Raw genomic sequence first — 15,132 nt, forward strand, 5'->3', positions numbered from 1 at the left:
AATTCTACTATATTTTAACCAGAAAGGATTATTTTAAACTAACAAAGTATAAGAAATTACATGAAGCTTTTATAAAATTATTATCAGTATATGGACTTTATTCTCATAATAATTCATCCATAGTAATATAAATAGTATAAAATAGTATCTATTACTTACTAAACAGAGACAATGTGAAAAAGCTTTCCAACTTTTCTCATTTCCAATAATGGCACTATAATATATTTATTATTGTACTTTGCACAGGACTCCCAGAAGGACAAACGTTGTGACCAATGTCATACAGGCTGTAAATAATAGAATGGAAACCACAAGTTTTTCTACCTTTGTTAGATCAACAGGTGCTTCCTGTGATGTGAGCTTTCTTGAGTTAATAATTGATACAGGTGGAAGACTTTTATAAATAAAGCATAAAAAACAAAGACATTTCTACATTCTCTGAATTTTCCTCTAAGGTGACTGACTATACTAACAATTTATGTACAGAGAAACAAAGATTTTCTTACACTACGTAAAAATAAATTAGAAATTCTTTGAATAGGAACAATATTTGGATCATTGCTTAAAAATTTGAAATATTATTTATATTCTGAAGGGTTTCACACATAAACCATTTAATGCCTTAGAAAAACCATATTTAAAAGCATTCCCACATTCTTTTCTTTTCTTTTTTTTTTCTTTTGGTACCGGGGATTGAACCCAGGGGTGCTTAACCAATGAGCCACATCCCCAGCCCTTTTTACCTTTTATTTAGAGACAGGATCTTACTGAGTTGCTGAGGCTGACCTTGAACTCATGATCCTCCTGCCTCAGCCTCCCAAGCTCCTGGGATTACAGGCCTGTGCCACATTCTTTTCAAATTGTTTGCTATGAATACACTGATACACTACACACTGCCCACTGCATATATGTGCATTTCTATAAAACTTTCATCCATAAAGTTTTTTTCTAGTTATGAATTCTTTGATGTACTTTAAGACTTGACCTAAGTCTAAAGGATTTCCCACATTTATTACATTCAAAAGGCTTCTCATCACTGTGAATACTCTGATGTCGAGTAAGTCGTCCACAGACAGTAAAGGCCTTCCCACATTCCTTACATTCATAGGGTTTCTCACCACTATGAATTCTCTGATGTACAGTAAGTTGATGGCCACTCTTAAAGGCTTTCCCACACTCTTTACATTCATAGGGTTTCTCACCAGTATGAAGTTTATGATGCATTCTAAGGCTTTCAATATGACTAAAGGCCTTACAACAGTCCTTACATTTATATGGTTTCTCACCAGTATGAATTCTCTCATGTCTAACAAGGTCTGAGGTACGACCAAAGGCCTTCCCACATTCTTTACAGATGTAGGGTTTTTCACCGGTATGAATTTTTTGATGTGTCCTAAGGCTACCACCATGAATAAAGGCCTTCCCACATTCTTGACATTTATAGGGTTTCTCACCAGTATGCATTCTCTCATGTTGAATTAGTGCTGAGGCACGAGTGAAGGCCTTCCCACATTCATTACATTCATAGGGTTTCACACCAGTGTGCATTCTCTGATGTGGAATGAGTTGATAGATACGACTAAATGTCATCCCACATTTTTCACATTCATAGGGCTTCTTGCCTGTATGAATTGTCTCATGTTGAACAAGATTTGAGGCACAACTAAAGGCCTTCCCACATTCTTTACATTTACAGGGTTTCTCACCAGTGTGAATTCTGTGATGTACTCTAAGATCTATACTGCGACTAAAGGTCATCCCACATTCAAGACATTCATAGGGTTTTTCACCAGTATGAATTCTGTCATGTTGCACAAGGTGAGAAGCTTGACTAAAGGTCTTCCCACATGCCTTACATTCATAGGGCTTCTCACCAGTATGAATTCTCTGATGAATTTTAAGTTTTCCACCTTTACTAAAGGCCTTTCCACATTCATGACACACATAGGATTTCTCACCAGTGTGAATTTTTCCATGTTGAGTCAGGTAGGAAGCACGACCAAAGGCCTTCCCACACTCTTCACATTGATAGGGTTTCTCACCTGTATGTATTCTCTGATGAACTTTAAGGTCTATATTACGACTAAAGGTCATCCCACATTCCTCACATTTATAGGGTTTTTCACCCGTATGAATTTTCTGATGTTGTAACAGGTTAGATGCACGATTGAAGGCCTTTCCACATTCCTTACACTCATAGGGCTTCTCACCAGTATGAATTCTCTGATGTACTATAAGGTCTGTATGACGAGTGAAGGCCTTTCCACATTTGTCACATTCCTTGGATTTCTCACTATTGTGAATTCTTTGATGTAGAGTAAGAGATGAATATTTTCTATAGAGGTGTACTTTCTCAGAGCTGACTTTTTCATATCTTGACTCCAAATCTAAAAGAAATAAAAATCTTTTGTCTTCCTGGATGCCAAAAAATAAATGTTCTATAGATTCTTAAAGATTTTTAAATGCTACCAATTAGAGATGAATACTTGAAAGAACTCTAAAATCAGCTCTTTAACTTGCAGTTATTACGATAATGTCTCCATAACATTCACTTATCACATTTTATTACAGTGATTAAATGTATTCCTTCTATATCATTCCCATATACAATGTAAATATATTAAAAGCAACTATTTATTGATTTTTAACCAATTATATTTCTCCTTAAAAATAATATTATGATTCCTTCCTATGCACAGCCATGTAAACTTTTTGTGGTTTTCCATATCAAATGAAGCACTAAGTTTTTATTATCTTTGCTGAGATTTTCTTATTGTTCATTCTACAAGTGTTTCATCTATTTTATGCCTTCATATTTTTTCTCAGGTATTCTCTCACTTTCCCTTTTAATCAGGGTTGATTGTTCTGGTAATTCCCAGATGAGTCTGTCAGTGAATTTTCAGGTAAATACTAGGTTTATACCCTAATGAAAATCTTAAGGAATTCTGAGCTTCTGGGTACTTCAGAGAGAAAAAAAAAAAAAAACAGAAAGTGATCTAAACAGGAATCTAGAGGAAGAGTGATAGGAAATATATGAAAAGGAATTGAAACATTTACCTTGGAGGATAATAATCTAGAAGGAATAGCTTAGCTGGGCACCATGGCATATGCCTGTAATCTCAGCTCTTTGGGAGGCTGAGGCAGGAGGATTGAAAGTTTGAGGGCAGCCTGGGAAACCTTACAAGACACTGACTCAAAATTTAAAACAAAATTTTTAAAGATCTGGGTATACCACTGGGTTCATCCTCAGTTCTGAAAACAAAACAAAAAACAACAAAAATTTAAAACCACTAAACGACAAACAAACAAATTTCAAAGATGTGATTATAAAGAAAAGATGAATAGAATATAAAAAGGAAAAAGAGACTGGGGCTGCGATTATGGCTCAGTGATAGAGTGCATGTCTAGCATGTGTGAGGCACTGGGTTTGATCCTCAGCACCACATAAAAATAAACAAAGTAGGGCTGGGGTTGTGTGGCTCAGTGGCAAAGTGCTTGCCTAGCATGTGTGAGGCACTGGGTTCGATTCTCACCACCACATATAAATAAATGAATAAAATAAAGGTTCATCAACATCTAAAAATATTTTTAAAAATAAAGTATTGTGTCTATCTACAACAAAAATAATATTAAAAATGAATTAGGTAAAATATCTGGGGAAATGATGCTGATAACACACTAAACTTGATAAAAGCTTACAACCAGAGTAGGCTGGGGTTGTAACTCAGTGGAATAGTATCTGCCTAGTATGTGTGAGGCACTGGCTTTAATTATCAGCACCACATACAAATAAATAAAATAAAGATCCACTGACAAATAAAAAAGTATTTTTAAAAAAGCCCAGTGAATGCCAATTACAACAGGTGAAAGGAAAACCTGCCTAGACAAATAAACTACTGAAAAATACAGATAAAAAAGTCTTGAAAGCAGAAAAAAAATGTCTTCTTATATTCAGAGGAACAATGATTCTAACATCAGAGTTTGCTCATTAGAAACTGTGGAGGTCATAGCTGAACATGGTGGTGTATACCTATAATCCCAGCTACTCAGAAGGCTGAGGCAAGAGGATCCCAAGTTCAAGGCCAGCCTTGGCATCTTAGTGAGACTCTATCTCAAAATTAAAAAAAAAAAAAGTCTGGGGTTGTAGCTTAGTGGTAGAGAGCTTGTCTTGCATTGTGAGGCACTGGCTTTGATCCTCAGCACCACATACAAATAAAAAAATAAAGATAATTAGGATTACACTGGTTGTGTAAGCCTATATCATGTACAACCAGAAGAATGAGAAGTTAAACTCCATTTATGTATGATGTGTCAAAATGCATTCTATTGTCATGTATAACTAATCAGAACAAATTAAAAAATTGAAAAAATAAATTTAAGTAAATAAAAGCAAGTTTTAAAAAATAAAGGTATTATGTCCATCCACAACTAAAAATTTTTTAAAAAGAATCTTTTCTAATGACAATGGAACAAAACTAGAAAAAAACAACAGAAGGGCAAAACAACCAATGCTTCAGACAAGAATTGGTCAAAAAATCACATGGGAAATTAGAAATTATTTGAAGGCAAATGAATATGAAAATAGAACATACCAAAATTTATGGATGCAGCAAAAGCAGTGTTTTCAGTCTTTCACCATGGAGTATGATGTAAACTATGGGCTTTTCATATATGACATTGTCTTAGCCTATTTTCTGTTGGTATAAAATACTGGAAACTGGGCAATACTTGAAGAATAGGAATTTATTTTGGCACATGGTTCTGGAGGCTGGAAGACCAAAATTGGATAACTATGTGTGGTGAAGGCTTCCTGCTATATAATAACATGGCAGAAAAGTAAAAAAAACCAAGTTGGACTGTGTAGAAGAAACAAAACACAAAGGATAGCCTTACAACAACCTGCTCTCCAGTTATCTAATTCATTCCTTCAGAAAAGCATTAATCCCTCTTAACAGAATTAACTCTAAAAGGTCTCACCTCCCAGTACTGCCACAATAACAACCATATTTCAATACGAGTTTTGGAGGGGAAAAACATGTTTAAACTGTTTTAGATTTTATTACATTGAGGTAGATTCCTAGTTTGTTGAGTTTTTTAATCAGGAAAGTGTACTAAATTTTGTTAAATTATTTTCCTGTACCTTAAGAATTAAGACAATTTTTCCTTTTATCCTGTTATAAATCACTATCCTTGTGTTCAAGAATTAAGACCCACTTGGTCATGGAGTATCATCTTATTAAGTGCTGTTGACTTCAGTTCACTGGTATTTTTGCTGAAGACCTTTGTATCAATATTCATAAGTGATATTGGTCTATAGGTTTCTTGTAGTGTCTTTGTCTGGTTTTAGTACCAAAGTCTCATAGAAAGCATTTGTGGCCTAAGCTCTTACACTTTACCTCTTTGCTCAAATTTCATCTCCTCAGAGATGATCAACAGTTCTTTTTTTTAGTGTGTGTGTGTGTGTGTGTGTGTGTATTTTAGTTGTAGTTGGACACAATACCTTTATTTTATTTATTTATTTTTATGTGGTGCTGAGGCTCAAACCCTGCACCTCAAATTTGCTAGGTCTGGATTCTATCGCTAAGCCACAACCCAAGTCCTTATCATTAGTTCTTGATCATCTTACCTTACCTAAATTTATCCTATTAATTTTTTTTTGTACCAGGAATTGAAGCCAGGGGTGCTTAACCACTGAGCCACATCGTTAGCCCTTTTTAATATTTTATTTAGAGACAGGGTCTGCTAAGTTACTTTATTTAGGGCCTTGATAAGTTGCTGAGACTGAATTTGAACTTGCAATCCTCTTGCCTCAGCCCCCAGAGCCACTGGGATTACAAGCATGTGCCACCACACCTGGCTGCTTATTCTTGGTTAGTTTCCTTCATAGTATATTTACTACTTGATACTACTTATCTATTTTTTATAGTGCTATTATATGTCTTCCCTAATATATTAACTCCATTAATTTCTTTGCCAAATACAGGAATGAATACACTTTTAGGCAATAAAGCCACATATATAAATCTAAGTGAATACAGGTTTGGAAATCAGTTGGGTCCAAAATACAAGTGAAAGGGCATTAAGAAAGAATTAATGAATGGGGAGGGAAATATGAGCCTAAAAAATTGTGTGGTTAAATAAGGTGAAGATGGAGCTCATTGTAGCTCATGCAGAGTATTTATCTCTTCTCTACATCAGAATCTTTTTCTTTACTATGAATGAATATTTCCAACCAACATTTCAAGTGTGACTCTTCCTTGACTACTTGGGCTGCTGCTTGTAGATGGCTTTCCATAGCCAGATTTACTCTTATTTATTTACCTTTACGCCATTTTCTTGTTTCTTTCTTTACAATCATCCAGGGCTCTTTTCCTTGCTCCAATAATGTGATAACATCTGGCTTAGAAATGGAATGGCCTGTTTAAAAAGAAAAAAAAGTGCAATGCAACATGATACAAAAAAAAATACATTATTGCCAGGCATGGTGGTACATGCCTATAATCCCAGCAACTCAGAAGGGTGAGATAGGAAATTTGAAGCCAGACTAAGGAAATTAGTGAGTCCATGTCTTAAAATAAAGAAAAAGGGTTGGGGATGTATGTCTGTGATAGAGTGCATCTGGGCTCAATACCTAGTACCACAACAAAACTAAACAAACCCAAAATTGTACTAAAGTAAATTAAAGGTCAAAAAAATGTTGAAGCCAGGCATTGTAGTACACATCTGTAATCCCAGTGATTTAGGAGGATTCTAAGTTCAAAGCCAGTCTCAGTAACTTATTGAGAATTAGGGGTGTGGCTCAGTGGTAAAGTACCCCTGGATTTAATCTTCAGTACCCACCCCCCCAAAAAATATTGAATGAGATTTTTAAGAAGAGAACGTAAGGAAATTAAAGAATAAAACATTAAACTGGGTACACTGATACATGTCTGTAAGCCCAGATACTTGGGAGGCTAAGGTAGAAAGATTACAAGGTTTGAGGCCAGCCTCAGTAACTTAGTGAGACTGTCTCAAAATTAAAACAAAAAGGGCTGGGATGTAGTTCAGTGTAACATACTCTTGAGTCCAATCCCCAATACTGGGAAACAAACAAACAAAAACCATAATATACACATTTGTATCCTCTTTTTCTTTTTTTTTGGGGGGGGTAGCAGGGTACCAGGGATTGAACCCAGGGGTGCTTAACCACCGAACCACACCCCCAGCTCTTTTTTATATTTTATTAGAGACAGGGTCTCACTGAGTTGCTTAGGGCCTCACTAAGTTATTGGGTCTGGATTTGAACTTGTGATCCTCCTGCCTCAGCCTCCTAAATTGCTGTGATTACAGGCATATGCCACGGTACCTGGCTGTATCCTCTTTTTCTTGATAGCATATATAATACCATGGTTGAAAATACTGTGGGGCTGGGGTTGTGGCTCAGTGGTAGAGCACTTGCCTAGCACATGTGAGGCCCTCAGCACCACATAAAAAATAAATAAAATAAATAAAAGTATTGTGTCCAACTACAATGAAAAAATAAATATTAGAGAAAAAAAGAAAATACAGACTCTACTGGGTGCTGTAACACATGCCAGTAATCCCAGTGACTTGGGAGGCTAAGATTGCAAGTTTGAGGACAGTCGCAACAATTTAGTGAGGCCCTAAGTAACTTAATGAGAACTGGTCTCAAAATAAAATATGAAAAGAGTTGAGGATGTAGCTCAGTGGTAAAGTGCCCCTATGTTCAATCCCCAGCACTAAAATGGAAGGAAGGAAGGAAGGAAGGAAGGAAGGGAGGGAGGGAGGGAGGGAGGGAGGGAGGGAGGGAGGAAGGAAGGAAGGAAGGAAGGAAAGAAATATAAATTCTGAAGCCTATTAACAATTTCTGTCTTTCCACCTTCTAGCTGTGTGTGAACTTGGTCTGGTCACTTATGCAAAATGTGTTGCAGTATTTTCATTTGGAAATGGGAATAATAATAAGGTTGAACTTAATAAGGATCAAATGTATACATAGGTATCTGTATTATAAAGTGCTTAGAGCACTGCCTCTGTAAACATATTTATAGATTACAATTTTTAACTACAAATCAGATAAAATTTGCCTAAATAAATGAAATGTGGTTGCTTCATTTTTAAATGAATTCTACTTATTTAATTCAACAAATTGTAGAGGTTCTTTTAGTAATTAGAGCAATTTAGGACCCTCTGTCAAGCTATTCTCCCTGTGAATGAATCAGACAGATATTCTGAACATAAATAGGGAACCTGGATCCTTTAATAATTGTTATATAACATGTCACAAAATCCTAATGTGGCTCCTTCTCATAAACGAAGAGAGTCGACTCTTAAGTAGAACCAGACAAGGTGTTCTACTTAAGAAAGACAGGGAATGAGTCAAATGTATAATATGTCAAGATCATTGTATTGTCATGCTCAACTAATATAAAAAGAAAGAAAGAAAGACAGGGAAGATGAATATGTTTATAATAGAATTGCCTCTTCTAACCCAACAAAGTTCAAGTTGCTTCTTTGGGGAAAAGGGAAAAGAAATGTAACCAGTGTTTTTAAAAACTTGCCTTGAAAATCAGAATTTAAAAAACACATAGAGAGCAGATTCTAAGTTATCCTAAATTATTCAAGGCCAAAAACATACCCAGTGAGACTAAGTTACCATAGTTCTCCATCATCACATCCCGGTACAAGGTCTTCTGGAAAGGGTTCAGACATTCCCATTCCTGCTGAGAGAAGTCCATGGCCACATCCCTGAATGTCACTGACCCCTGAAATGGCAAACCTGTGTATTATTGCAGACATTAAAGGAACATTGTGAAGATGGTACAGAAGAGATAAAGATTGCATTGCATGAAGAAAGCAATAATACAAGCCTTTGGGCTACACATCTATAATATGGAGGGGACTGAAGCAGAATGTATACATGGTTTTGAAGAAAATTGCCAAGGAACCATCAACAACCACTTAAGTGAGCTTTGAAACATCTATCCAAAGTTGAGTCTTAATCTTACTACATTCTTCAATAACACTTTCATCATCTTTTTAAGAGATCCAGAGGGGCTAGGGTTGTGGCCCAGTGGTGAAACACTTGCCTAGCATGTGTGGGTCACTGGATTCAATCCTTGGCACAGCATAAAAATAAATAGGCTGGGCACAGTGGCACACACCTGTAATCCAATGGATCGTGGAGGCTGAGGCAGGAGGATGGGGAATTCAAAGCCAGCCTCAGCAAAGGCAAAGCACTAAGCAACTCAATGAGACCTTGTCTCTAAATAAAATACAAAATAGGACTGGGGATGTGGCTCAGTGGTCTAGTGCCCTTGAGTTCAATCCCCAGGACCAATAAATAAATAAATAAAAGTAAAGGTATTGTGTTTACCTACAACTTAAAAAAAAAAAAATCGGATGATGAATGGGGTGGATCCAGAGCCAGAAAGGTAAAATTAGCCATGTCTAACTGACCCACAGAAACTGAAATAAATGTTTGCTACTTTAAACTATTAGGTTTCAGGATAATTTATTATTTAGTAATAGATAAAAAATATATTAGGGGATAGGTTGTGGCTAAGTGGTAGAGTGCTTGCCTAGCATTTGTGAGGCACTGGGTTTCCCAGCACCACATATAAATAAATTTTAAAAAAAGATGTTGTGTCCATCTAAATACCTAAAAAATTAAATGTGTGTGTGTGTTTTGTGTGTAAAAATGCTGAGGAAGGAAAATGAATATACATAATACCCAAGTTAATATGTCCCATTTAATATCAGAATACCAGAATACTCTTTTTTCCTTTGGTACTGGGATTGAACCCACAAGACCATCTGGTTATTCAATGCCAAATTTCTATCTTCACTATTTGGCAATCTCAAGTCTGTGAAAATTTCAGTTTTTTCATGTATGTCAATACTTTCATTTGTCTATCTCACCAAACTAGACTTTGACATGGAAGGTATAAATCTTTACTTCAAAGGACTTAAGTCCATCACTGCCCTTCATAAATAAATGGGCACTTAAGATATGTTGAAAAATTTGGTCAGTAATTATATGATCACTTGTAAGTTTATTATTTAATTTTATTTATTTTTTTGGTACTGAGGATTGAACCCAAAGCTGCTTAACCTCTGAGTCACATCCCCAGCTCCTTTTATTTTATTTTTTTAAATTTTGAGACAGGGTCTCACTAAGTTGTGGAGGGGCTTACTAAGCTGAAGTTTAATTTTTAATTTTGAATTTTTGAATTTTTCTTTTTTCCTGCAGTATTGGGGATTGAATCCAGGGCCTCCACATGGTGAGCAAGCACTCTACTACTAAGTCACATATCCTAACTAGAATGAGCAGGTAAGTTCAGGGAGGATGCTGGGTAATTTGTCATGACAGTTCTGTGGAAGAACAAGAACTAGAAGCAGATTATTTGAAGAAAATTTTTCCTGATTGGAAACTTTTGGGAAAACTACCTACACACATAAATCAACAAGGAGAGAAACATCAACTTACATGGGCCATGGTTTAGTCTGCAAGAGTAGATCGGTCCTCAGGTTTACTCTATCAGAAAGCACAGCCAGAGCTGGGAGAAGAGGAAGATCTTGAGTCCACTTTTGCATTAGTATTCCTAACAAAATGTAAGTTTCTTAATTGTTGTTATGCACTTCCATTCCAAGTTCCAAACTATTTCCTATCACATACAACTTGGGCAGATTAGAGTTCTAAATCACAAGGGTATCATAGAACAGAGACATTTCTGCACTGAACTTAGCATATGTTAGCATAAGTTTTCTGGTCACTGAATGAGTCTGGTGAGGCAGATGTATAGATCTGAAGTTAAACAACAGAGTATTGATCTGAGCAGATCATCTTCCTTTTATTCCTACCTTCCAAGACTGAAAACAGCCCTAATCATCCAAATCACAACCTCTTTTGTGGCTTTGCAATTGAAGTTGGTTAAGATATTGGAAATACAAAGGCAGTGCTCTGTATTTTAAGTCTGGCAAAGCTTAATAGAATACAAAGTAGACATAAAATGTGAAGTTGGGGGAAAAAGTTTAAGGATGTAGAAAACATTCCAGATATACTGCCAGAGAAAAATCATACTGACCAACATAATAACTATTGATGTGAAATATATGAAAATATCAATCAATAGAGAAAAAAATAACAGACCACTGAAATCAGTAGACAGAAGTCAGGAAGGTTTTATAGCCATTTATAAACAATGTTTTTGTTTTAAAGTTTTTCATAATAATTGTAAAAATGACTAGAGGTCAACTTGAAATATGTAGTGTATTCTTAAAAACTTAAGATGTTCTCCCAAAATGAAGAGACTTTAAGAATATTCTTTGTAAATTTAAGTTGTTTGACTTGAATGGCTTTTCTTAGTTTCCTTTTAGATATCAATATCCAAACTCACTTTGTCATTTCTTCTCAAGTATGCTAGAGAGTTCTACTTAGAAAAAATGGAGAGCAGACTTCATTCAGCATCATCAATCTGTAGGACATGATCTGGTAAAATGAAAAATCTTAAAAAAAGAATCTTATGCTCCCATACAAGATGGGGATTTAAGTGAATATAAATATTAGAGTCTTCAGAAAATATTTTATGTACTTGCAAGACAGCCTGACAGCAGATATTGGTGACATTTTTTCCGAAAGTTATTTTTAAAACATTATTAATTCTGAAAGAATGTCTATGTTAATTGAGTTTAACATAACATTTCTAATACCTAAAGTTGTAAAGTTAGACTTTTCAAGCAAGGAGATCCTTGGCTGCTTCTTTCAACATACACAAAGGTATATGAGTGATTCAGATTTCTTTTGCAAATTAAGAGAACTCTTTGCCTCCTTTATTTGATCAGGTCTTTTATGTCAAAACAGAACCACAAGGAAATATAAACATAAAAATTGTAAATGTACAAACCAAAATATTAAAAGTTATTATCTCTAGGCAGGGAGGTTAAAAGACTAGTCTTACTTTCTTCTTCATTAATTCCTTAAGGAATGATTTTTTTTTTGGCAAAGCTATATTATTTCCGTCATCTAAATACAACATAAAGATATTCCAAAGTATTAAAATTTATAAATATCATTATTAGAGGGCTGGGATTGTGGCTTAGTGGTAGAGCACTCGCCTAGCATGGGCAGGACCCAGGTTCGATTCTCAGCACTACATAAAAATAAAGGTGTCCATCTACACCTAAAAAGTAAATATTAAAAAAAATACTTTAAAAGATACCATTATTGGAAAAGGCTAAATTTTTGACATTAAAAATCTCTGTAAATACTAGGTCTGTCATGAAAAATCAATGTGATTGAACCAAATACACTTTTTTTTTTTTGTCCTGGGGGTTGAACTCAGAGGCCTGAGCCATATCCCCAGTACTTTTTTGTATTTTATTTAGAAACAGGGTCTCACTGAGTTGCTTAGCACCCTGCTAAGTTGCTGAGGCTGGCTTTGAACTGGTGATCCTCCTGCCTTAGGTTCTGGAGCCACTGGGATTACAGGCATGAGCCACCACACCTGGCACTTAACTATTCTTGAATATCCTTTAGCTCCATAGCACTGATATAATTAGACACATTTCATTACAAAGATTCTTCAATTAGTAGAGAGAGAGAATGGCCTTTGTAAGCTAAAGAAATGTGTATGACAAATAAGCAGAAAAGTTTTGGGTATAGAAAAGATGCTCAATGAAATGTGGCTACACCCTCATCTATTCTTCTCTAAAGAGTTAATTAAAATAACATTTTGTACAATTCTTCTAAAAGATTTTTTCCAAAATTCTATTTTTAAAATTAAGCTGCATATATAATTTAAAATTTTATTGAGTCCTTTTTTCCCCCTAGTACTGAGGATTGAATCCAGGGCTTTGCTTATGCTAAGCAAGAGCTTTACTGATGAGCTACTTTTTATTTTGAGACAGGGTCTCATGTCCAAACTGGCCTCCAACTTAATAATTCTCTTGCCTCAGCCTGAGTATATGGGATTATAGGCATGTGTCCCCAAGTCCAGCTACCTTGAGTACCCTCATGCATTTATGAAGACTGTTTAACATTAGCTTATTGTGCTTTCTTACTTAAATGATTAATTTTTATAAAGAGAAAATTTTATTATTTGCAAAATATTCTATCCAATGGAGTCTATGTGCTTTTCTTAACTATTCTCACAATCTCAATGACAAAATCTGTGCAAAACCAAGATGTAACAATCTTCGATTTTATATCAAAAATCAGTCTTGAATCTTCTGGGTTATGTACACTCTTGAAAAATACAAATTTACAGCAATTATCTATACAAATTCAAGGGTTGTGGTTCCCTATATACTTATAAATAGAGACAAAAGACAACTGGTTAAGAATGCCTGTTCTGCAAATTTGGAGCCAAACTATTACAATACAAGGGCACAAGATAATTAACTTCCTATTTCGTTACTTCTGACTATAGAAACCTAAAAGAGACCTAGAGGCAGTGGGGGTTTGCCTGTAATCCCAGTGACTCGAGAGGCTGAGACAGAGGATCCCAAATTCAAAGCCAGCCTCAGTAATTTAGCGAGGCTCCATCTCAAAATAAAAAATAAAAATAAAAAGAGCTGGGAATGTGGCTCAAGTGGTAGCACGCTCGCCTAGCATTCGTGAGGCACTGGGTTCCATTCTCAGCCCCACATAAATGTGAAGTAAAGATACTGTATCCACCAAAAACTAAAAAAATAAATATTAAAAAAAAAAGAGCTGGGGATGTGGCTCAGTGGTTAAGTGCTCCTGCATTCAATCGCCAGTACCAACCACAAAAGAAAGAGAGAGAGAAGAGAGAAGAGAGAAGAGAGAGAGAGAGAGAAAAGAAAGAAAATAAATGAAGCCTAAAGAGGAGTGATCCAGAATAACCACAAGGCTCAGTATTTATTACGTTACTTCTTCCTTAGTTACGTCTGTGGTGACCTCATACAAAGACCTGGGTGAAGTTAGAAGACGGTTAACCTATATCAGCGTTCACAGCAGTTCCTTGAGTGAGAGCTCAGGGAAAGTCGCAGTTGTCAAGCAGAAGACTGCAGAGTTCTCCCAGGTAGGAATCCCATTTCTAATTCTATTCCGATCTAGTTCTAGGAGCCTGATTCGGGGCAATTCCTGACTTACAATTCCCATCCTAACCGCAGGTCTGTAGCTTCTTCTGGAAGCAGTTATGTAGAATTCAATATCTGATTTCCCACTTGGGACCATTTCTCTGTGGCAGTCAGTCAAAAGAGGATGCAGGAAGCGACAGGGAACCTGCAGCCTCACGTCACAGGGTAGCTCACCAATCTCAGCAATGCACGCTCAGGTAATGGGCACGCACCCTGTGTCCCTGCCACAAAAGGACAACCACGCACTGCCAGTCTCGACACCCACCGACACCGAGGCACGCGCGGCCCTGTCAAGAGCAGCACCGTCTCACCTTCCGGGCCTCATACCCACCGCCTCGTGGGCAGGCAGACCCGCCCTGCGCGGTCGGGGCCTCCGAGCCTTGAGTGTCTCCCGCAACTAGGCTCCCGCGGGTCACGCAGGGCCTGGGGCGGCTGCGTCAGCAGTCTTTTTTGCAGACACCCACTCCGACTTATATCTCAGGTGGGACGAAGTCACAGCGCGCGAGGAAAGGTATCAGAAACGGAGCCAGAGGTCGCAGTTATATCCGTATCTCGTGAGAAATGTCCACACTAGGCTGTCTCGGCCCGTAGCCGCCTGTGGGAAATGGAGTCCACGGCCGAGAAAAACTGAGGACCGCGCGCCCCGCCCACCGCCGAGTCCCGGCGCCTTCTGGGAGTGGCCTGCTGCATCTAGAGTGCGCACGCGCAGGTGCCCAAGTGCTGGAGGCTCTGCCCTGAGAGGCGGGGGACCGTATAAGTGGTTTTCGTGGTCCAGAGGAGGCAAGTGTGGGTGGATCTGGATTGGGGTAGTCTCAGAAGGGAATTCTGCAGTTCTGTTCCCAGGGCTCAACCTGATGTGTGAGGATCCACCTTGTAGTCAGTGCTGTGAACCCGAAGGTGATCCTGGCTTGACAGGTGCCAGTTAGTGAAGGGGGAATGCTGGAACCCTATGGCCCTGGGGTAGTACAAGCTTGTTTTTTTTTTTTTTTTAATTTATTCTAATTTGTTATACACGGTGGACAAGTTTGTTTT

At 37.1% G+C, this 15,132-nt stretch overlaps 1 protein-coding gene across 1 annotated transcript; it reads right to left on the reverse strand.

Moving 5' to 3' along the window:
• Positions 1-191: 191 nt before the first annotated feature.
• LOC144250315 (uncharacterized) lies at positions 192-14,704 on the reverse strand. Its single transcript, XM_077792853.1, has 5 exons — positions 14,412-14,704; positions 10,487-10,601; positions 8,654-8,762; positions 6,322-6,417; positions 192-2,387 (listed from the first exon to the last, which is right to left on the reverse strand). The coding sequence occupies exons 2-5, from the start codon at positions 10,493-10,495 to the stop codon at positions 949-951; spliced, it is 1,653 nt and encodes a 550-aa protein (XP_077648979.1). The 5' UTR covers positions 10,496-10,601; positions 14,412-14,704; the 3' UTR covers positions 192-948.
• Positions 14,705-15,132: the final 428 nt, after the last annotated feature.

This window comes from Urocitellus parryii, chromosome 15, assembly GCF_045843805.1.
Source record: "Urocitellus parryii isolate mUroPar1 chromosome 15, mUroPar1.hap1, whole genome shotgun sequence".
NCBI lineage: Eukaryota > Metazoa > Chordata > Mammalia > Rodentia > Sciuridae > Urocitellus > Urocitellus parryii.

Coding starts and splice junctions, on each gene's coding strand:
- LOC144250315 (XM_077792853.1), bottom strand. Junction 6,418..8,653: donor TGTGATGATGGAGAACTATG/GTAACTTAGTCT, acceptor CTTTTTAAACAG/GCCATTCCATTTCTAAGCCA. Junction 2,388..6,321: donor AACAAGAAAATGGCGTAAAG/GTAAATAAATAA, acceptor TATTTCTTTTAG/ATTTGGAGTCAAGATATGAA.